Source organism: Ovis canadensis, chromosome 9 (assembly GCF_042477335.2).
Source record: "Ovis canadensis isolate MfBH-ARS-UI-01 breed Bighorn chromosome 9, ARS-UI_OviCan_v2, whole genome shotgun sequence".
Lineage (NCBI taxonomy): Eukaryota > Metazoa > Chordata > Mammalia > Artiodactyla > Bovidae > Ovis > Ovis canadensis.
Genome location: NC_091253.1, coordinates 58,675,912 through 58,700,785, shown reverse-complemented (window position 1 = coordinate 58,700,785; position 24,874 = coordinate 58,675,912). Strand labels below are relative to the sequence as shown.

The 24,874-nt window shown below is 39.2% G+C and overlaps 1 protein-coding gene and 1 pseudogene across 1 annotated transcript in view; one reads left to right on the top strand and one right to left on the bottom strand.

Moving 5' to 3' along the window:
* The window catches only part of TRPA1 (transient receptor potential cation channel subfamily A member 1), a 57,668-nt gene that overhangs the window by 15,875 nt on the left and 16,919 nt on the right, over positions 1-24,874 (top strand). Inside the window, exons 4-14 of the mRNA XM_069600811.1 lie at positions 5,049-5,156; positions 10,161-10,269; positions 10,453-10,598; positions 11,056-11,192; positions 14,013-14,061; positions 16,816-16,915; positions 17,525-17,625; positions 18,902-19,071; positions 19,159-19,323; positions 21,761-21,875; positions 23,076-23,242. Coding sequence (XP_069456912.1) covers positions 5,049-5,156; positions 10,161-10,269; positions 10,453-10,598; positions 11,056-11,192; positions 14,013-14,061; positions 16,816-16,915; positions 17,525-17,625; positions 18,902-19,071; positions 19,159-19,323; positions 21,761-21,875; positions 23,076-23,242 — 1,367 coding nt within the window. The remainder of the gene's footprint in view (positions 1-5,048; positions 5,157-10,160; positions 10,270-10,452; positions 10,599-11,055; positions 11,193-14,012; positions 14,062-16,815; positions 16,916-17,524; positions 17,626-18,901; positions 19,072-19,158; positions 19,324-21,760; positions 21,876-23,075; positions 23,243-24,874) is intronic.
* On the bottom strand, positions 2,036-3,063 carry LOC138446248 (ADP-ribosylation factor 4 pseudogene; annotated as a pseudogene).

Genomic DNA, 24,874 nt, shown 5'->3' with positions numbered 1-24,874 from the left:
GCTTATACTGGAAGAAGACACTGTGTGTGACTAATGGAACATCTCCAGTCTTCAGCATTGCTGCTAAATGATGGCTCTTGAATGAATAAATTAGTAACTAGGCGTTCTGGCTGAAGGGGAAGGGGAGAGTTTAAGTATCTGTGCCTAAGAAGACAAATCAGAACAGCCCCTTGCAGAGGTTATTGGAGAGGCCTTTGGCAATAGGCTGTCAGTTTCTGTCGATATCTGCATTATTCATGAGCCTGATGCTACTTCTGTATCATCCGTGCTGGGCCACCAGTGAGTGCAGACCCCTCCCCCCGAGAGATGCCACATTTCCCCAGTGAACTCTTGTGCTTCCTCTGAAGGCTCTTTTCAAGAACAAATGCTCATTGACTTAATTAATCTTACCTCTGAAAGTGTGATTTGGGAACTCACAGGCAGGTAACTGTTGAAATCTACTGTTAACAGAAATAAAAATTTCAGGCTAACAAATACAGAAGGATAGGTATCACACTGAAATAGAAGAAAGTCTAGAAATAAACCCATAACTGATTTACAAACTAGATGGTGGATGTAACAGATTTTCCTTTGTGACACCAGAACAAGGAAAAAAAAAAAAAAAAGGGTTGTAAGGGAACTGAAATTAGTTGTCTCTCCTTTGCTTAGTCTTACCAACCATCACTTCATCAAAAGATGTTTTCAAGCCCTTTTGCTTCACCAGAGAAGAAGAAGGAATTTAGGAGGGTCTCTCTGTGTTCTTGCATCTTCAGGGCCTGCCTCTCCCGTTTATTTATACCACCTACAGTCCACCAGGTTCCCTCTGTCCATGGAATTCTCCAGGCAAGAACACTGGAGTAGGTTGTCATTTCCTTCTCCAGAGGATCTTCCTGACCCAGGGATTGAGCCTGGGTCTTCTGCATTGCAGGCAGATTCTTTACCTTGTGAGCCACAGGGAAGCCCTATTTATAACACCAGCTTTTGCCAATTTCAATCTCCATTATCCATCCTTCCCCCAAACCTTCCACTGCTGCCTTGTGTTTGTAAAGTAAAAAACTGTTACCCATGTGTGACCTTGTGTGACCTCAGTTCTTACACAGATACCACTGGTGTGCACAGTGTTTCCTGGGGCACATTGGACCGGGGTTGAGGCTGGCCTTGCTTCTCAGTAGCCTGCAGGTCTTAGTTCTTGGCTTAACCCCAAAGTATACAGTTGGACCTCCCACGAGGCTTCCTGGATTCTCACCACAGGGATCTCTGGAGGTCTCACCTGCCAGCCTCCAGACTTGTCTGGTCATGACTGAGCTTGAACTAGACACACAGTTTATTGGGTTTGGTTTTTTTTAATGTTTTTATCATTTTATTAGGAATAATTCCAAATGGGTTATGAAGAAAACGTATTCATTGAGTTTGATGAGTTTTCCAAAAACTCTTAATGAAGATATGTTCACCAATAAACAATAAAACATCAGCAGAACTATCATATACTGGGCAAAGAGTCAGGCTCATACCAAAAGCAACATGCAGCATAAAAGAGATACAATATAAAGGAAGACAATCTCTAAGGATTAAAAATCATCTCCATATGCACTCTTTGCATCTAGCACAGAACTAATTTTCAAATCCAACCCACACCAAGGAAGCCTGGCTGATGGAAGCCAGGAGTCAATAAAAATGGGGGGAGAAATAGAAGTTCCTCAGTGCAAGATCTGAATAGTGTTTTGGAGCATTTCCCTGGCTGGTACAAGCAGTATTAAAAAATCTTTTTGGCAAGGGGGGAAAATAAATACAAATGGAATGCTACATTTTTTAAAATCAGCAGACTGTCTCAGGAATGATAAAGGTATTATTAAAGTAGCAGGGGGTAACTTTAAAATATTATTCCTTGTGGGCTCAAAAAAAAAAAATTCAAAATGGATTTATTTAAAAGGTGTCACATTAGCTACCTCCAGGCATCATTTAGGCTTAAGGGAAGTAAAATTAAAAGAGGACACTTTTTTTCCCCCCCAAGTTAAGGAGAATCTCTAAAACCAAGCATATTGCTAAATGGCAACATTATACTTGGTAAACAATACTTGGCAACAAAATAAGTTTAAATGCAGTAATATTCTGCCCAAACCAGTCCCAGATACTGTTTAATAACCAAGATGCAAACTAATTTTGTTGTAACAAGCCTAGACCAATTCTACCAAACATGTCCTTGGTTAGATATCCAGCTTCATTTAACGTTTTGAAAGCTCATTTGACAGCCAGTCAAGTCCCTCATACAGACCAGTTCCTTGTGTAGCACAAGTGGCTTGAACATACCATGTTCTGTTAGGAGGGGACTGAAGACCTAATTTATCTGTCATTTCACTAATGGCCACAGCATTCGGCAAGTCCTGTTTGTTTGCAAAAAGCAGCAACACTGCATCTCACAACTCATCTTCCTGAAGCATTTTCTGCAGCTCTTCTGCTCCTTCATGAATTCTTTCACGATCATTGCTATCTACCACAAAAATAAGACCCTGGGTATTTTGAAAGTAATACCTCCAGAGAGGCCTAATTTTATCTTGACCACCAACATCCCATACTTTGAAACAAATGTTCTTATATTCTACTGTTTCCACGTTAAAACCAATGGTAGGAATGGTGGTGACTATCTCCCCTAACTTCAGTTTATACAGAACGGTCGTCTTGCTAGCAGCATCCAATTCAACCATCAAAACGCGCGTCTGCTTCTTGCCGAAGAGGCGGGAGAAGAGGGAGGAGATGGCGAGGCCCACGGCGGTAGTGGCACTTGCAGTGGGCAGGAACAAAAGGGGTTTGGGGCGTCCCCGGGCCGTCTCCTTTTACGCTCCCAGAAAACTCAGCGAGGAAACAGCTGCTGAGGAAGAAAGACGGCTGCGGGGACGGTTCGCTAGCCGGCGTGTCTGAAGAAGCTCCCGGACAGCGGGGTGAGGGCCTGCTCCGCGACTGGCGGGGCAGCTCCGGCTCGGCGTTAAATCTAAATCTTCGGCTGTGCCACGTCACGAGGCAGCCGCGGCGACTAGGCAGCGGCCCGGCCCCTCCAACGCGGCCAGATTCGCGGCACCGCCGCCCCATCCCCCTGCGCTTCCGGCGCTTCCCCACACACAGTTTAGTTGCTGTCTCTGGGCCCCCTGCCACCTACAATTTAACACAGCTTTAGGAAAGACTGCGCTAGTGGCAGTGAGAAGAAACACCCTAACATGCTCCAGATCTATGAGCTGTGACTCTTAAGAGGGCAGAGAGAAAAAGCCTCTCCTTGTAGACTTGGGTAGATTACTTTACACGTAAATCAATCCAGACTGTTAAGAACAGAAGGCGATGCCTCAAGTCCGTTGACTGAACTGTGTGTTCTCATTTTCCTTCATCCATAATCTTCTTGTGTGTTCTTATGGCCTAAAATTCCAGTGTATTTTCCTTTATGAGAAGAGCTGATTAGTAAGCCTGATTCATCTGCTGACGTATCAGGACACATTCTATTAACTAGGAGCTCTGTGTGCCTTCTTTTGTAAGTCAAGAGTTTTTAGGAAAGAGCTTGTTTAATAAATTCTTTCTTAACTTAGTGTGAGCACATGATATAATTTTATCAGAGTCTTGCTGCAAAAGAAAAGGCCTTTAGCAGGCTAATTCAGAGATTTCTCTCTTTTTTTTTTTTTTTTGAGATTTCTCTTTTGAGGGAGACATTTATGTAAGAAAAATTTTGTTAGAAGAAAACTAGTTCAAGATCAATAGACTCTTAGCCAATAATCAGCTGTAAGTCAGCCAGGTGAAAGGGTAACAGGTCTTCAATTAAATTCCATTAGAAAAACTGCTTAACCATTTTAGCAGGAATTCTCATTTCTTACATCAGAGAAAGAGTTTCTGGTTCCAGACTAAGTTTGAACCAATTGAATTAAGCTATATCTCTGTTACATGAGAATCTCTTCTTTCCTGGAAGGAACGGGGTTTTAATGGACATTTCCCAGAATACTTGCAATCTGGGTCAAAGACAAATGTCAGGATGGGAAAAGGAAACAGTTCCCTCCCATGTTTGCTTCCCCTTCCCTCCCTCTCTTCTCTCTCTCTCTCTCCTTTCTTACATTCCTCCCTTATCACCACCCACACATTCTCAATTTATTTTTTGGCTCCATCAATTTATTTTTGGTAGATATTAGTTAATCTCATATATTAAAATCACATATCTGAAATCTAGAAAAATCTATTTGCAAAGCAGAAACAGAGATGCAGATGGAGAGAATAAAGGTATGGATTCCAAGAGGGGAAGTGAAAAGTGAAAGTGAAGTCGCTCAGTTGTGTCCGACTCTTTGTGACCCCATGGACTGTAGGCTACCAGGCTCCTCAGTCCATGGCATTTTCCAGGCAAGAATACTGGAGTGGGTTGCCATTTCCTTCTTCAGGAGATCTTCCCGACCCAGGGATTGAACCCAGGTCTCCCACATTGTAGGCAGATGCTTTACCATCTGAGCTACCAGGGAAGTCCAAGTGGGGGAAGAGGGTAAGATAAAACTGGGAATTGGGATTGATACACTATTATGTATAAAACAGATGACTAATGAGAGCCTGCTGTATAGCACAGGGAACTCTACTTACTGCTCTGTGGTGACCTAAATGGGAAGGAAAGCCAGGGGAGAGGGGATATATGTGTACATCTGATTCACTGTGCTGTACAGCAGAAACTAACACAATGTTATAAAGCAACTATACTCCAGTAAAAATTTTATATATATATATATATATACATATATAGCTAACTTAATACAAGTGAAAAATATTTAGTGAGCAATGTTAACTAGTATTTACAATTTTTAGTCAATTTTCAATTCTACAACTCCATGTTGACTTAATTAATGAGCTATAGAAATTGCCATTATTTCATCTACATGAGAAATTTTTGTAGTACCCACTAGGTGCAAGGTTTCATGTCAGATCCATGGGAGAGTAATGGAAAAGATGAATAAGGACATGGTTCCTGGTACTGAAAGCTTAACATCCAGTGGAAGACAAATACCCTATTTGAAAACCTGCAGGTTAACTTTTGACTGACTATTCCCTCTTTTATGTAGGTCTTGATTGAGCACAGCAGTACCGATGTTAATCTGGAAGGAGAAAATGGAAACACAGCTCTGATAATCACATGTTTCACAGATAACAGTGAAGCCATGCAGCTTTTGGTTTGTATTTTATTTATATTTTTTCCTGTTTTCTTTATCCTTTAGTACAACATGAATTTTTGTTCTTTAAAACAGCTTTCAGGGACTTCCCAGGTGGTTCAGTGGTTAAGACCCCATGTTTCCAATGCAGGGGACACAGGTTCGATCCCTGGCCAGGGAACTAAGGTCCCATGTGCCATGTGGTGTGGCCAAACAATAAAAAATAAATAAAACTATTTTCAGTTTCTCTTTTAGCAAAATATAAAATGTAGAAAGTATGTCAGAAAAAAACAGTTCTATGAGTTTGAGTACATGTTCACACCCCTTAGGGCTTCCTTGATGGCTCAGCAGGTGAAGAATCTGGCTGCAACGCAGGACACTTGGGTTCAATCCCTGGGTCAGGAAGATCCCCTGGAGGAGGGCAACACAAGCCACTCTGGTATTCTTGCCTGGAGAATCCCATGGACAGAGGAGCCTGGTGGACTGTAGTTCATGGGGTCACACAGAGTCGGACACAACTGAAGCAACTGAGCACACCCCTTAAATCTTAAATGAGTCTGAAATTTCCTCCAGAAGACAAATAGGAAAGCATTACAGAGAACGTGAGATGACTGAAGTGAAAAGAAAATATCAACAAGAAAAATTAATGTGAGACTGGTGGTCAAACCTAGAATGAAAGTGAATGTGAAAGTCATTCAGTCATATCTGACTCTTTGTGATCCCATGGACTACTGGAGTGAGTAGCCTTTCCCTTCTCCAGGGGGTCTTCCAAACCCAGGGACTGAACCCAGGTCTTCCGCATTGCGGGCGGATTCTTTACCAGCTGAGCCACCAGGGAAGCCCAAGAATACTGGAGTGAGTAGCCTATCCCATGTCCAGGAGTACTTCCCGACCCAGGAATCGAACAGGGGTCTCCTGCATTGCAGGCAGATTCTCTACCAGCTGGGCTATCAGGGAAGCCCAGAATACAAAAAACAAAGCGTAATGGCCTGTGTGTCCATAAAGGTGAATCATACTTGGGACTCTGAGCTTCTGAATTGTCAAAGGAAAGATGAAGATTGTTATTTGCAAAATTATTGTTGGGCCCTGAAATAAAAGCCAGGAGAAACAGCCATATCTGTTTCCAAGATGAGAAGAAACAGCTGCCCTGGGTTCTCAGAAAGGGACCCTTGCATGACATAATGACTGAGCTCCTCAGCCATAGCCCAACACGAAGAGCCAGCCTTCTCTCCAGTGAGATTTCTCGGGATGATCCAGTCCAGCTCTTCAGGAATCTATCACCATGGCTGAGTCCTGCTCCACGGAGTGCCCCTTCTAAGTGTGGTATTAGAATTTCATCAAAGAGCTTTCTTTAAAATATTCCTCAAGCACTTGTACATTATTCAGGCCAGATTTTCTATTTTTAGCACTTGCTTTTCCCTCTCCACCACCTCCAGGGAGTAAATAAAATGAAACAAAATAATTTCAGACTATCTGTGGGATATTACAAATTACAAGTACCTTTTAACATATTTACTAGATATACTTGGATGAAAATATATATTCTTATAAGCTTTCATGATTGGACCAAAAAAGAATTTAAAAAGATTTAACTTCTTTTGGTCCAATCATGACAGCTTATACTGGGAAATTCCACGGACAGAGGAGCCTGGTGGGCTAGTCCATGGGGTCACAAGAGTCAGACACAACTTAGCAACTAAACCAAGAACCAGCCAACCACAATGGAAAAACCTCAAGCAAAAATCAACAAAATTAGAAATAGCAAAAGGATTTAATTAAATATGAAGGAGAATTTTTAAATGGCAAAAGATCAGTATGCAATCCTATCCTGAAAATTTGAAAATTATTTTTAATGGATACATGTGCTGTGCTTAGTTGCTCAGTCGTGTCCGACTCTGCAACCCCATGGACTATACATAGCCAGCCAGGCTTCCCAGTCCATGGGATTCTCCAGGCATGAGTACCATTTTCTACTCCAGGGGATCTTCCCAACCCAGGGATTGAACCTAGGTCTCCTGCATTGCAGGCAGTTTCTTTACAATCTGAGCCTCCAGGGAAGCCCAATGGATAAATAACTGAAAGTAATTAAAGTGTTAAAATAACTGAAAGTAATTAAAGTGTTAAAATAGACTACAAAATTAAATATCTGTAAGGAACTATTAAAGTTTAGGGAAAAAAGCATTGCTAATACTTTGTTAAAGCTCTGGAACCAGCTAATATAGGCTTTTATAGATTTTATAGTTTCTTTCAAACTTGCAAAGAAGTTTGTTTCAGGTAATCTTCCTGTAGCACAAGAAAAGAGTGACATTGTGCAGATTAGTTTTATAAAGTTCAGTTCAGTTCAGTCACTCAGTCTTGTCTGACTCTTTGTGACCCCATGAATCGCAGCATGCCCGGCCTCCCTGTCCATCATCAACTCCCGGAGTTCACTCAGATTCATGTCCACTGAGTTAGTGATGCCATCCAGCCATCTCATCCTCTGTCATCCCCTTCTCCTCCTACCCCCAATTCCTCCCAGCATCAGGGTCTTTTCCAATGAGTTAACTCTTCACATGAGGTGGCCAAAGTATTGGAGCTTCAGCTTCAGCATCAGTCCTTCCAATGAACACTCAAGACTGATCTCCTTTAGGATGGACTCCTTAGGATCTCCTTTAGGTTGGATCTCCTTGCAGTCCAAGGGACTCTCATGAGTCTTCTCCAACACCACAGTTCAAAAGCATCAATTCTTCAGCACTCAGCTTTCTTCACAGTCCAACTCTAACATCCATACATGACCACTGGAAAAACCATAGCCTTGACTAGATGGACCTTTGTTGGCAGAGTAATATCTCTGCTTTTCAATATGCTATCTAGTTTGGTCATAACTTTCCTTCCAAGGAGTAAGCGTCTTTTAATTTCATGGCTGCCATCACCATCCGCAGTGATTTTGGAGCCCCCCCCAAATAAAGTCTGCCACTGTTTCCATTTTTTCCCCATCTATTTCCCATGAAGTGATGGGACCAGATGCCATGATCTTTGTTTTCTGAATGTTGAGCTTTAAGCCAACTTTTTCACTCTTCTCTCTCACTTTCATCAAGAGGCTTTTGAGTTCCTCTTCACTTTCTGCCATAACAGTGGTGTCATCTGCATATCTCAGGTTGTTGATATTTCTCCCGGCAGTCTTGCTCCCAGTTTGTGCTTCTTCTAGCCCAGCGTTTCTCATGATGTACTCTCCATATAAGTTAAATAAGCAGGGTAAAGTTAAATACAGCCTTGATGTACTCGTTTTCCTATTTATAAAGTAGACATAATAATAATTCCAAAACTTGAGAGCTCCCCCCAAAGAAAAATGTAGATCAATTTCACATAGATGCAGTCTTAAAAATACTAGCCATTAATTCATCAAAATAATGAAAAGTACCCTGTAATACCACATTGGCCTTATCTAGGGACTGTATGGAGAGTTCAGTATTAGATTAGATTATAATCCATTGATTGACCTGAGCCAACAAAGCATATGATTATATTGATCTGTTTATCTTTAAATGGATATAAAATTATCTGTATTTTCACAGATTTATAAGAAAAAGACAGAAAACTGGCAAGGGGCACATACAGTTTATTTAATTTCTCTAGTAATCAAAGAGTAAGATATTAAAACAATGAAATTTTTTTTAATCTCTTAAATTGAAAGGACAAAAATTCCTTCTTGATTGAAAATGTAATGAGTGTTAGAAAATGTAATGAGTTGGGGAATTTCATTCACTGTTGGCACAAATGTATTTTGACTCATCAATCCCAATTCTTGGAATACATCTCAAGGAGATAATTAAAGATATCACTGATATTAACACCAGTGTTATATATAGTAGAGAAAACTGAGAAAAAGTTGAAATTCAGTACTAGGGATTCATTGTATGTACCTCCAAATGGAATCCATTTTGAAGGAGATCAGCCCTGGGATTTCTTTGGAGGGAATGATGCTAAAGCTGAAACTCCAGTACTTTGGCCACCTCCTGGGAAGAGTTGACTCATGGGAAAGACTGTGATGCTGGGAGGGATTGGGGACAGGAGGAGAAGGGGACAACAGAGGATGAGATGGCTGGATGGCATCACTGACTCGATGGACATGAGTCTGAGTGAACTCCGGGAGTTGGTGATGGACAGGGAGGCCTGGCTTGCTGCGATTCATGGGGTTGCAAAGAGTCAGACATGACTGAGCGGCTGAACTGAACTGAAATGGAATATGTATTTAATAAAATCATATAATTTAAGAATACTAAATATAATACTTTTTAAAATGGTGTGATCACATAGTATACACATAAATATCACTTACTCAAAGAAGACAGAAAATATTGTCTTCTAAAATGTAAAACAATGCTGCCCCTAGAAAGCAAGATGATACATGTATTTGCTTCTTCACACTTTTTTGCTTTTTCAAAATCTCTCATTTCATGGTAAGAGATACTTAAAACTGAAATCCAGTGTTCTATAGAAAATGATGATTGAGAATGGTTGACTCAGAGGTGAAGGTAATATACCATTCTGTTCATCTTAACAACTTTTTAGTAGAGAACATTCATTAGCAAAAATGTCTGATTTTCATGATTTAATACAACTGCTGGTCTAATCATTTGTTAATTGCACAAATGACAGGAAAATGATCTGGGAAATATTATCACTTTATTTGTATAAGGAAATGAGCAAGGGTATAGGAGCAATCATGATAATGTTTTTTAAAATCTCCTTAATTTCACTAAAAACTATGTTGACTTTGGTGGAAGATCAAGTTGAAATTTTTGTATCTATGTTGTTACTTTGTCATTAGAAAATTTAAAGTGTCTCTAGTTCAGAATGTTAGCCTAGTTCCAAAATTACTTTTTTGTCCAGATTTCATACTATACAAAGCTTTCCTATGTGAATAATTTTACATAGGCACAGAGTAGCAAAAAGTTATGGGAGAGGCATATAAATTCTTGTCCATCCTTGTGACAGGTTTATCTTTGTCATTTGACTTCTTTTTTGTTCTTTCTTTTGTTCCAGTTAAATAAAGGAGCTAAGCCATGTAAATCAAATAAATGGGGGTGCTTCCCTATTCACCAGGCAGCATTTTCGGGTGCCAAAAAATGCATGGAAATAATATTAAAGTTTGGTGAGTAGAAGCTTTCTTCCATTATGTACTATAAGGAAGCCTATTTTGGTGGATGCTATTGAGAAATAACGTAATTTATCCCTGGGCTTTTAGGTAAGTCTAAAAGTCATTTCTTCTTTTTTAAAAAAATATCTTTTATATATTCATAGCATTTATTCTTTTGAATTTTATTTTCTCCTAAAGGTGAGGAACATGGGTATAGCAGACTGTGTCACATTAACTTTGTGAACAGTGGGAAAGCCAGCCCTCTCCACATGGCAGTTCAAAGTGGGGACTTGGACATGATTAAAATGTGCCTGGACAATGGTGCACAGCTGGACCTGCTGGAGGTAACTGTTCAGATTCCTCTCGTAGAATTGCTCATGTTCTATTTGCCAAAGTGCCCTACAGCTCTTTCACAGTTAATTTGGATAGATGTTACTTCCTGCTATTCACGCAAAAGCAGAAAAAGAGATTCTCTCAAATTTCAATCTATCTAAAGAATTTTGAGAGCTACCAAAGACAGTTGCAAACACAGATACAGCTACAGTAGAGATAAAGACACTGATGATAGAAGCTAAGTACAGTCGGAGCTGTCAAGAACTGTCGCCTTGCAAGGAAATAATGTTGCTAGCTATGACTTTTATGTTGAGGCTTCTCAATAGGTGAAACTGATTACTCTTTGCCATCTTAAATTCCATACTCCTTGATTTTGTTGGACTGGGAAGAAAAAAGCAACTGAATTTAGGTTTGATCCTTAAATTGGGATGGAATATTGATTGATGCTGATATCAAAACTCTTTACAGAAAGGGAAGTGCACAGCCCTTCATTTTGCTGCCACCCAGGGAGCCACTGAGATCGTTAAGCTAATGGTATCTTCCTATTCTGGCAGCAGCGATATTGTTAATGAGGTGGATGGAAATCACGAGACACTGCTTCACAGGCAAGTTTTCTTCCTATCATTCTGAGTACAGACTTTTTGTCTTCATGTGTTTAATTAAGAAGACAAGACAAAGTTATTACTTATGGTAGCAGAGAATCCATTGTTCAAAAGAAAAGAGCAGAGATAACAAAGATCCTGTGGTTCAACTGCAATCTCTATGTTCCTCTGGAATCAAAAATAGAAAGTTGAACAGATTTTCATAGGATAAACTCTCCAGTGGAATATTCTGGATCAGTTCTTTATCCAGTGGCTATAGGCTCAAGATTCACTTCCTATATGCTCAGGAGGTCAACATACATGGCTTTTCAAAACCTTTCTAACCTGTTTCAGGTCCTCACATGTGTGTTATCTTCATTCTCAGTGGGGATAATAGAATAGGTACATATGAGTGGTCCACTTTTCCCACTTGATTTCCCTTTCGACGTAGTCCCACAATTACATGTAAAAGTTCTCAAAACATATATGTACTTAGTTTTAAGGAATGATAGCCAAGCTCCAAAGAAGATAAATACTTCTGTTGAGTTTAACAGAAATACACATCAGATAAAAGCATCTGAAATTATAGGCTTACTAGCTGCTAAAACAGGAAACAGGCAGTGTTGACTGAGTGTTCAATTCCTTGCAAAGACAAAAACTGGCTGTTCCCTATGTGAGTGAAAGAAATGGCTGAGAAGGGGCTTTGCTGTCTCTCTGTCTCTATCTCTCACCATCTCTCTCTGTCTCTGTCTGTCTGTCTGTCTGTCTGTCTCTCTCTCTCACACACACACAATACGCATGGAGGCAGAGCTAGAAGCTTGGAATGGCAGAAGAAGAGCTGAGATAGTCTCAATAAGTAACTGAACCAAGAAATATACACTATCCCACAGTGAAAAAGAAACTCTAGCTACCAATATAAGATCTGGTTCTAAACTGGGGAGATGGAGGCATGAGTGTGCACATTAGCAAAACCACTAGCCATAATGGCTATGCACGAACAGAAGAAACTCCAAGGAACTTCCATGCAGGATGAGTTTGCAAACTCAAATTTCATAGCATAAAGGAAATTAATAAGATTATGACAATCTAATCGACAAAAGGCTAATTTACTTCCAAAGAAATAGAAATAACAGGGCAATTTATAAATAATTTCATAATAAAGGTATTTAAAACTTTCAGAAATTTAAAAGAAGGAATGGTCAATTTGTAAAGTAAATGCATTAAGAGAAGGCATTATGGAAAACAAATTGGCATTTATGAATCAAAGATTGGTGATGTGAAAAAGATGCAGTTGGAAACCCTAGACAGGAAAAAAAACCAAATATTGAAATAAAACAAAAACTCAGTAGACAGATTAACTGCTAGACCAGATATTTTTCAAACTACTACACGTTAGAATCCTGTGAGTAATTATAAAATCCCAACATTAATTCATACTCAAGATTACATCAGAATTGCTGTTGACTCTCAGGAATTTTTAAACACTCTTTGTGATGCCAATGTTTAGCCAATTCAGAATCCACTCCAGTATTCTTGCCTAGAGAATCCCAGAGATGGGGGAGCCCGGTGGGCTGCCGTCCATGGGGTCGCACAGAGTCGGACACGACTGAAGCGACTTAGCAGCAGCAGCAGCAGCAGTGATCTGAGTGTAGTTAAAATGTGTACATTTACAATAGAGCTTTAATACACAAATATGCACAAGAAGGAGTTATTTTAGGATAACAGACCCATCTACCTGACCAAAAAATATACTTAGCCTGGTGACTAGCTGGACACTTTCAACTTGAGTTGGCTGAAGATTTCTTGGACTAGTTCAGTCCAATTCAGATGAACCTAATGCTGATCTATGATCCTGGAATGTTCTTTTCATAGCCAGTGACATGGGGGTTCATCTTGAGCTTCAAAGGAAAGTTTGTTCCTTGGTCCACAGCTTTTTTTGCTGCTGTCGTGCAAAGATCTCAGTGGTGTGCAGGCCACACTTGGAGTACCAGAGCCCTAGACTGAGAAGATACAGAACAAATCAAACGGGGCCTTAAATTAACATTATTTGACTCTTAAAATTGCTCAATACATCTAATAACATTTAGAATGCAACCTCTTGTGAATTTTGAATGAAAATTGGCAAGCTGATACTAAGACATACACAGAAAGTTAAGAATAGAGGAGATAGTCTTGAGTAGGAACAAAGAAATAAGATTTGCATTAGGAAACAGACTTTTAAATCATTGGTATTAACATTTGTTATGGTCATGCTTTAATATAGATTAAAAATCTGTATTTTCTGTATTCATTAACATTATCCTTATGGCTGCTTGTGAGATGATACCAAGTGACTTCAGTTATATCCATTGGGGTTTTTTTTTTTTTTTTGGCTTCCTAAAACTTTAGGAACGCTAACACTGCCTTGTTAACTTTGCCAACAAAGGGACATTGTGAACCCTGCAGGTAAATCTTAGCTGTACCTTGTATGCAACTGTTGCTATTTCTCATAGTCACAGTGGTGATAGCCAGTTATTTTGGCCTTTTATTTTAAACTCTTAGGACAGATTTTACTGTTCACTTCAGAACATGTTCATGATAGTTTTTTACAAGGAGAAAATAGGTTTGCAGAAAGATGAGGAAGAAAATCTTGTGATGTATTTGATCTTTCGCTATTACTCCTACTTGAAAAGTTACCCTAATCAGAATCCAATTGTAGATTTTGAAAGGTTATTAACTCCCTAGCCTTTTATCATGTTATTCAATGATCCTTTAAATTCACTTTCTGAATATATTGAATAGTAGCTTTATGTTGTATATTTATGTCAATAGTTCCTTAATATGCTTATAATTCTCTTTTTGCAGAGCCTCATTATTTGATCACCATGAACTCGCTGACTACTTAATTTCAGTGGTAACTATTTCTTTGACAGATTTATTTTTTATTACTATTTACAGTTGAAAAATCATATAATTACATACCATGAATCTGCAAAATTCAGCCAAATTTTTCAATTTGGGGTATACTTGCTTCACAATATTGTATTAGTTTCTGCTGTACAATTAAGTGAATCAGCTACGAGTATACACACATCCCCCTCCTCTTGGATCTCCCTCCCACTCCCCCATCCCATCCATCTAGGTCCCCACAGAGCACCAAGCTGAGGTTCCAGTGCTATACACCAACTTCCCGTTAGCTGTTTTACACATGGAAGTATATATGTCTATCCCATTCTCCCAGTTCATCCACCCTTTCCTACCCCTGTGTCCACACATCTGTTCTCTACATCTTCATTCCTGCCTGCAGATAGGTTCATCTGTACCATTGCTCTGTATTCCACACATATGCATTAATATACAATAGTTGTTTTTCGCTTTGATTTCTTGCCTACAAGCAGAAGAGTTTACAAAAAGATGATTGATACATTTGCAAAACATTTTGAAAATTTTTTCTATGTCTTTAATTTTGTATCTCTGAGATGAGGGAGTACACTAAGCTTACTGTGATAATCACTACTTGATATCTGTAAGTCCAATTATTATGCCACACACCTTAAACTTATACAGTGCTGTATGTCAGTTATGAAAGTGAAGGTGTTAGTTGCTCAGTCATGTCTGACTCTGTGACCCCATGAGCCCACCAGTCTCCTCTGTCCATGGAATTTTCCAGGCAATACTGGAGTGGGTTGCCATTCTCTTTTCCAGGGGATCTTCCCAACCCAGGGATCAAACCTGGGCCTCCTGCATTGCAGGCGAATTCTTTACTGTCTGAGCCACCTTGGAAGAACTAATGCTAAAGCTGAAGCTCCAGTACTTTGGCCAACTCATTGGAAAAGACCCTGAATGCTGGGAAAGATTGAAGACAAAAGGAGAAGGGGGTGGTGGAGGATGAAATGGTTAGATAGCATCATTGACTCAATGGACATGAATTTGAGCAAACTCCAGGAGATATTGGAGAACAAGTAGTCTGGCATGTTGCAGTCCATGGGGTCACCAAGAGTTGGACATGACTTGGCGACTGAACAACAACATGTCAATTATATCTCAATAAAACTAGAAGAAAAAAAAATACTTGACACATTCACAAATAGGGTATATTGTATATGAATGCATAATGGCCAAACCTCATTGCCAGGAAGCTAGAAGTACCAGAGCGTACTTTTGATGCCCATATCAATGCATTTTTGTTGTGGGGAGTTGATAGGTTCATGGCAAGGAATGCTCTCCTGTGACCCAGTCCTGGGAAAGGGTCAGGCTTGTTGACTCTGTCAACCCCTCTTCAGTACAAGTGGCTTGCAGGTGGAGGCAGGACAGAAAGCACGTGCGCCCTTCACCTTCCATGATAATCTTCTACCCCTGCTGCCTCCGTGCCAGCTTTCAAACAATGAGAATGTGAAGAACTAAAAATACTGTCCAAGGTTTGTTACAAGTGAAAGCGCAAGACCTTTCTCACTTGAAGAAATGCAATCAGGCAGCTTTTGGGTTCAATGTAAGCCCTTTCTACAGATAAGTCTATGATGTATTTATTTAAGCCCTATCATATCAGTAATGAATGGAGTCTGGCCTGGAGTATTTAACCTGTGCTTGTTGTCAATAGCAACTATTGAAATTGTGGTATTTACATAGGAGAATCCCTGGAAGACTCATTATAGCCCAGATTTTGTTATTCACATTTCCTGCAAATACAGCCCTCTCTTCACCTGTAAGAGCATGGCAGGACCTCACTGATCACTATCAGGCTGCCCTTGTCTGTATTCAGTGGGTCCCAAAAGAACAGGATCCTAGCCCCAATCGGAGTTTAAGCTATTTTTACTACCCTGTGCAAAAGATAGAATTCTTTCCATGAACTTTTAAAAAGTTTTTGTTTCTTGTCATATCAAATATTATAACCATAATATGTAATGGTAAATACCAACTTATTCCCTAAAAATATATACATATGAGATGTGATTTCCCAAATGCAAAAATTTTTTAACATTTGACTAAAATTTTACTTTAGGATTTGAATGATTTCAATTCAGTTATTTCAGTTCATCTGTTTCAGATGAAGTAGAGTTTTTAAAAAGAGAACAGTTTTTTTTTTTTCATGAGTTATAATTAACTCATACTATTATGTGAATTTCAGGTGTAGAGCATGATTCAATATTTGTATACAATGAAAAGTGACCACCACAGCAAGTCCAGCTACCATCTGTCACCATGAGAGTTACAAAAAAATTTTTTTCCTTATGATGAGAGCTCCCAGAATCCACTCTCTTGGCAATAGAAGTGAATGATTTCTTGTGAATGCTTTTAGAATGACAAATGCAATCAACTTAGATTTTTTAAACCACAGATATTTAATAATGTTTTCTTACAGTGGGAACTAAACTACTGATATAGGTCAGCATTTTATAATTTCAGCAGGAAGATAGATCTACTGCCAGATGTCAGTCAAAAGATTAACATGTGAGAAGGACTTCGGTTGTTGAAGTTATAGAATAAGACCTTGATTTTCTCTATGATTCATACAACGTGAATTACAGGGAAATGTCAAGCAGTTATGTGCGTGAGTGCTAGCTATATTTTGGACATTCTGTCCCAGTGAATGAACATTAAGTTACAGATTGTAGTATGAGCTGTTTTGTCTGTTCGCAGGCTCTTTGTTGAACAACTTGTTTTATTTTAGGGGGCAGATATTGATATCACCGATTCTGAAGGACGGTCTCCACTTCTATTAGCAACTGCTTCTGCATCCTGGAATACTGTAAATTTGCTCCTCTCTAAAGGTACTAAGGGACTGAGCCAGGCCTTTAGAACTTCTACTCGGTTTGGTTAAACATTCAGTGTACATTTATTGTGTGCCAGGCTATGGGCCAGGTGGTATGAACACAAATGGCATACATCCCATATCTAGAATAATTTTCAGCCCAGTAGGGCATAATACTTGAAAAGATAACTTCAGAACAATAACTGATAACCTTTTACTAAACACTTTATCTGCATCCTCTCAGTGAACCGATCCACCTGATTTAGATGCTATAACTGTTCCCATTTTAGATACTAACCCAGGCTGATAATGAAGAAAAGAGATACCTTCACCTCTTCTCTCTTGATCTCTAATCTCTTTATAATTCTATTTTATGTTTTAAAAGATGAGACCTCATATATTAGATAATGTAACAAATCACACATCCTCTACCCCTTTGTACACACACATGCACACTATAAGATAAACACATTTTAAACCATGTTTAGTTTTCGTACCTAAATAAAGGTCCCTAACTTAAACACTGGCAAAGTTTTAAGTCAATCTTTTATTTTCTTACATTGAAAATCCACCATAGGCTATGCTTTAAATAAATGAGTAGGCGTTATATTTATATTGTGCTTTTTAGGTGCCCGTGTGGACATAAAAGATAATCTTGGACGTAATTTTTTGCATTTGACTGTTCAACAGCCTTATGGATTAAAAAATTTGCATCCTGAGTTTCTGCAGGTAATACATATGTGTGGATTTCCATAAAGTGAGTTGAGTTCAACAGAGAGTAAATTGATTTCATTTATTATGATTTTTATTCCTTTGAAGGCTGAATCTGAAATTTAAATTTTATTTTTAAAGAAAGACGTCATATTTGACATATATATATATTTTACAATATAGTAGTGATGATTATGATAATGATAAAAATAAATTACATTGAGATTGTTTTCTAAGTTATGGAGAGTTTCCATATATCCTTATCTATGATAGAATGCCTTTCCTTCACTCTTGGACCATTATGAATTGTGTATCAATTGAGAAGTCAAGTACATGAATGAATTAGCAGCACTTCCTAATCAATGAAGAAAAACTACTCAACATGTTTATTGACAAATTGAAAACATTATCTCTATATTTATATTCACCAACTAATACTTATTGAGTGACTATTAGGCACATTTGAAGTGCATCATACTTTTTAAATAAATATATAAATAAATATAAATATAGTCTGTGTCTTAAAGAGTCAAGTATATTTGAATATCTAAAATATAAAATGTTTATGGATTGATTTAAGCTGCTCATTTGCCATTTGATTTTTATTTAAAAAGATAAAGTGATGTTCATTTCATTTTATTTTATTCATTTTTTTAAAGTGATACTAATTTAACAGTTTTGCTAATTTTGACTAACAGAGCACATTAACATTAAGCTGTTAAGTATTACTGGGCCGGGCGTGGGGGGTGGAATGAAGGGAGAGATGAGAAGGTTGGTTTGTGGTCAAATACATTTGGAAAATGTTGGGTTTAAAATATTAAATACATTTCCAATTGTTAGGATTTCTCAGCACCTTTAATACGTAATATGCATTATAGGGAGACAGAGAACCCATCTTCATCTGCATTTATCTTACTCTGGTATCCTTGTTTTTAGTTGTTGAGTTGTGTCCAATTCTTTGCGACCCCATGGACTGCAGCCTGCCAGACTCCTCTGTCCATGGGGTTTCCCAGGCAAGAATACTGGAGTGGGTTGCCATTTCCTTCTCCAGGGGATCTTCCTGACCCAGGGATCGAATTCACATATCTTGCATCTCCTGCATTGGCAGGCAGGTTCTTTACCCCTAGCATCACCTGGGAAGTCCCTGGTATATAACCCTTAAGGTTATTTATACTTTCTACTCAAGGTGTATATATTGGTCCTTGTTAGAAAATACTGTCCTACAAAATAGGTTGAAAAACACTCTGTTAGCATCATCACAGAGTTATATTTAGAATATCCATCTTTCCTATAGATGCAACATATAAAAGAGCTGGTGATGGACGAGGACAATGATGGGTGCACCCCTCTGCACTATGCGTGTCGACAGGGGGTCCCTGTCTCTGTAAACAACCTACTTAACTTTAATGTGTCCATTCATTCCAAAAGCAAAGATAAGAAATCACCCCTGCATTTTGCAGCCAGGTAAGGGTCACTTTAAGCATCTTATGAGCATGTCTTCTTTCTGTTAAATGTTTGCTTTGAAAATATTAAACTTTTTTTTTTTCCAAGTTATGGGCGTATCAATACCTGTCAGAGGCTCCTGCAAGACATAAGTGACACGAGGCTTTTGAATGAAGGTGACCTGCATGGAATGACTCCTCTCCACCTGGCTGCAAAGAACGGGCATGATAAAGTTGTTCAGCTGCTTCTGAAAAAGGGTGCATTATTTCTCAGGTGAGGATATAAGACTGCAATATTTACATCTTCTCTGTAACTGGCTAGACTTGTCAGGCTGTTTTTCTTATTTATTTTTGATTATGATATCTCACTTTCAATCTCACTAAGTACTTTTACCCATTTCACTTAATCCTCAAAACATAACATGATTTCTCAAATATTGAAAGGGAAGTCAGTATTATTTCCAACTGAAAACACTGAGGTTCATAGAGCTGAAGGCCTTGTTCAAAGTCACAGAATAAGTGGCTTTGTGTAGTTTCCAGAATTTTTGAGATATCCCTTCTCCTATATACCTTCATCATGCTATCAGCTGTTTTGGCAGACACAAGGCAGTGTGTTTTTACAGACACACACACACATGCTATACAAATTAAAGACTCTACATCTCATTCAATATGATGACTGATGGACATGAAGAACTTCCTTTAAGCTACAAAATGAGACATAAAAATTTCCTGAATTTCACTACAAAAGAAATCTAACATATGAAACAAAACCAAGTTAAAATGTGCTGTGCTTAGTTGCTCAGTCATGTCTGACTCCTTGTGACCCCATGGGCTGTAGCCCGCCAGGCTCCTCTGTCCATGGGGATTCTTCAGGCAAGAGTACTAGAGTGGGTTGCCATGCCCTCCTGCAGGGGATCGTCCCAACCCAGGGATTGAACCCATGTCTCTTGCATTGCAGGTGGACTCTTTACTGTCTGAGCCACCAGGGAAGCCCAAGTTAAAATAATTAAGTACAATAAAAAGTGGCATCATTAAATGACATCTTTGTAAAAATAAAAGGAAAACCCAGAAGCGTGTCATAGATGTATGATGGGCTAATTTCTAATTGCACCAACGCGGTAGCAGAGAGTTTATTAGGCTAATGTTAAAAAACACATCTCTTTATCAGAGTACCAACCCCAGCACAGCAGTGATGCAGCCGTGAAATCAATGTTCTGCTCAGTTCCTTCCTGCTTCCAAATGAACACCAGGCAACAGACTTGCAAAGGGGACACCTGGTGAACCCAGAAGACAAGAGCTCTTGCATAACGATGTCATAACTGTAATAGTGAGGTGTCTCTTGCACCTAATACGGTTATTCACTGGCCCTGAAATTAAATTGTGTCAGTATCTCCCACATTTTTTTCTATGTCTAATTTCCTTCCCCTGGAGAAGAAAAATAGGCAAGTGTTCACTGTACTCATATCTTGAATTTCTGAGAGAAAAGACAGACATTTCCCTAAAGGATCAAGTAAGAATTTTTGAGAGCATGAGAGGAACAATCTCTTTAGACCTGAACTCTTAGAAAAAATAAGTGGCACTAAGCTAAGCATCTTCTATCCATGTTTTGTATAATGATATTATTATTATAATGATCATCATCATTATTAGCCATGAATGGTAACCACAAGGATTAATAACACCATCATGGAAAAATTTTTGGTACAATATTCAGTGAAAGAATAAAGCAATATTGAAAATAGTGTGTATAAGTACATTACAGCCTTAAAGAAAATATGTATGACACAGACATGCTAGCTCTAGTTTCACTCACCCAAAGTATTTGATAATGTGTTTATAGACTTTATTTTCTTTTACAATTTTATTTACATTATAATTGACACTGTGTAAGCTTAAGAGGTAAAACATATGAAAGGGTTACCACGGTAAGTTCAGCGAACACCCTTAATCTCATACAGATACCAAGAAATGGAAAAAGAAGAAAAAAGAAAAAAATTTTTCTTTGTGTTCAGAACTCTTAGGGTTTACTCTGTTAATGTTCATTTATAACAGACAACAGTTTTAATTATATTTATTCGTGTCATACACCACATCCCTAGTATTTATCTTATAACTGAGAGTTTGCAACTTTTACCCATGGATTGCAGCCAACCAGGCTCCACTGTCCATGGAAATCTCCAGGCAAGAATACTGGAGTGTGTAGCCATTACCTTCTCCAAAGGATCTTTCCAATCCAGGGATCCAACCTGGGTCTCCTGAATTGCAGGCAGATTCTTTATCGTCTGAGCCACCAGGGAGGCCCTCACCCAATTAAGCTTGAAATTAACTCACGTTTAATTAACCAGGTAATACATATTTGGGCTTCCCAGGTGGCTCAAATGCTAAAGAATCCACCTGCCAATGCAGGAGATGTGGGTTTGATCCTTGAGTTGGGAAGATCCCCTGGAGAAGGAAATGGCAATTCACTCCAGTATTCTTTCCTGAAAAATCTTGTGGACAGAAGAGCCTGGTGGGCTCCAGTCCATGGGGTTGCAAAGAGTCTGACACAACTTAGCAGCACAGCAACAACAACACAGAATTACTTGCTAGAACTCAAATGTCTCAGGTATGGCTTATTTTCTCTGATCACCAGACCCACTTTCAACTGGGAGGTGTCCTTCCCCTTTTCATCTATGAGGTAAATGCACAGCTTTTCTCTTCTTTAACAGTGACCACAGTGGCTGGACTGCTTTGCATCACGCTTCCTTGGGCGGGTATACTCAGACCATGAAGGTCATTCTTGACACTAACTTGAAATGCACAGATCGGCTGGATGAAGAAGGGGTATGTACTGTGTTCCGCATACCTCCCCCAAATCTTGGCATAGAGGAACCTTCCACACTGCCAGAAATCTTCTTAGCTACCCTCTTCCCTTCTTACCCTATATTGGGTTCTTTTTTTTTTTAACTTTTTATATTGGAGTACAGCTGATGAACAGTGTTGTGATAGCTTCAGTTGGAGAGCAAAGGGACTCAGCCATGTATATATCCATGTATTCATTCTCTCCCAAACTCCCCTGCCATCCAGGCTGTCACATAACACTGAGCAGAGTTCCCTGTGCTATACCGTAGGTCCTTGTTAGTTATCCATTTTAAAGATAGCAGTGTATACATGTCCATCCCAGACTCCCTAACTATCCCTTATTATGCAGACTATTAGTGAGGAAAGAGTCAAAGGGGAACAGAATAAGGAGACAGCCCCAAGGGGTACCCACAGCTGGTGAGTCTCGTAGAGGCCTGTTACAGGCCCACGTGAATTGATGACAAAATTTTCACCATTCCCTGGGGGACCACGGAAAATGAAGAGGGCAGGGGTAAGTTTTCCCTAAAACTAAGTGTATTTGTTTTGAGAGACTCTCCTTCAGTCCACTATAATGTCCTTCATTCTTTTTTGGAGAATGAGTATTGAAATGTACATTCTTTCACGAAATGACAGAGCCTAGAGGACTATCATTGCTTTTTAAAATGTCTTTTATGTGGCAAAACTAGAGACTGGCGACCTTTTATCAACCTCCGATTTTTTAAAAATTTATTTTATTTTTGGCTGTGCTAGATCTTTGAAAGAGCACGGATTTTTCCCCTCTAGCTGCGGCAGGCGGGGGCTGCTCTGCAGTTGCGGTGCACAGGTTTCTTCTAGTTGTGCTGGCTTCTCTTGTTGTGGAGCACAGGCTCTAGGGTGCCTGGTTTCCGTAGTGGTGGCTCCCAGGCTCTAGAGCACAGGCTCGGTAGTTATGATGCAGGAGCTTAGTTGCTCCACAGCACATGGGACTTTTCCCCTACCAGGCATCAAACCCAGGTCTCCTGCATTGGCAGGTAGATTCTTTACCACTGAGCCACTGGGGGAGCCCCAAATTTTAACTCTTTGTTATTAAATAGTTTTATTAATAATATCTTAAGCAATTCAACAGTGAAACAAAGCTGTAAAATAGCCAAAGGATGAGTAGCCTTTGTCACTGGATTGTCTGGGTTCTGTTTTCTCTGAAAGAACACCGCGCTTCACTTTGCGGCGAGGGAGGGCCATGCCAAAGCCGTCTCCCTGCTCCTGAGCTACGATGCCGATGTGGTCCTGAACAAGCAGCAGGCCTCCTTCCTGCACGTTGCAATTCACAATAAGAGAAAGGAGGTGGTCCTCACGACCATCAGGAACAAAAGGTACGCTGCCGTCCTGCCCACAATTGTCTAATGTCCTCTGGCATTGGGGATAATCCGAGAGGAAGCAGGAAGAGAAAAAGAATAAAAGTTTCAGCTGTCGATCACCATTTTTATTTATTTTTCCTTTTTTCATTCAGGTTTAGTTGATGTGCAATATATTATGTAAGTTCCAGGTGTATAACACAGTGATTCACAATTTTTTTGTGTGTGATTCACAGTTTTTAAAGGTTATATTCCATTTATAGTTTTCTAAAATATTGCCTATATTCCATGTTGTACATTATCGCCTTGTAGCTTATTTGTTTGATACCTAGTCATTTGTACCTCCAATCCCCTACTCTTATTTTGCTCTTCCCCTCTTCTTTCTCCCTCCTGGTAACCACTGGTTTATTCTCTATATCCACGAGTCTCTCTTTTTTTAAATATTCACTAATTTATTTTTAGTCCACATATAAGCGATACCATAAAGCATTTGTCTTTCTGTCTGACTTATTTCTCTTACCATAATACCCTCCCAAGTCCATATGTGTTGTTATAAATGGCAAAATTTCATTCTTTCTTACAGCTGAGTAATATTCCATTGTATCTATCTGTCTGTGTATATATATGCACACACACACACACACACACACACACACACACACACACACATATATATATATATATCTCACATCTTTATCCATTCATCTGTTGATGGACACAGGTTGCTTCCATATCTTGGCAACTGTAAATAATGCTGCTTTGAACACTGTGGTACATGTATCTTTTTGAGTTAGTGTTTTTATTTTTCCTTAGGATTATATATCCTGTATACCTATATACCCAGGAGTGGACTTACTTCATCATATGGTAGTTCTAGTTTTAGCTTTCTGAGGAACCCCCATAGTGACTGTACCAATTTACATCCCTACCAACAGTGTATGAGGGTTCCCTCTTCTCCACATCCTCGCCACCATTTGTTATATATGTTCTTGTTGACAATAGCCGTTCTGACAGGTGTGAGGTGATATCTCATCATGGTTTGAATTTGCATTTCTCTGATGATTAGCAGCATCTTTCCATGTGCCCATTGGCTATCTATTTGTCTTCTTTGGGAATATGTCTATAGAGGTCTTCTGTCCATTTTTTAAAATCAAGTTGTTTTTTTGGTGTTGAATTATATGAGCTGCATCATATCATTTGAAAATATTTTCTTCCATTCAGTAGGTTGTCTTTTTGTCGATGATGTCCTTGGCTGTGCAAACACTTTTAAGTTTCATTAGGTCCTATTTGTTTATTTTTGCCTTTATTTTCCTTGCTTTAGAGACAGATGCAAAAAGTCAACATTTTAAAATGTCAGTTGTTTCCCTAATGTTTTTAATGAACTCTTTGAGTGACCACAGACACCTGAAGAGTTGCTTAAACTCTCTGGTCTCCAGTTCCCATTTCTAAGTGGCGGGAGCACAGACCCACTTCACAGCACTCGTGTGAGGCCCCCAGGGGTCAGGCGTCTGTAGTCTGTGGCACCATGCTCGTTGTCAGGCTAACTCTGCCCTGATTCCCCTGAACGTGCCTGAAGCTCTCCTGCCCAATGGAAACCCCCAAACTGGATGTTGGTGAAAATATTCTTCAAGGTAAATCCCTGTTGCTACC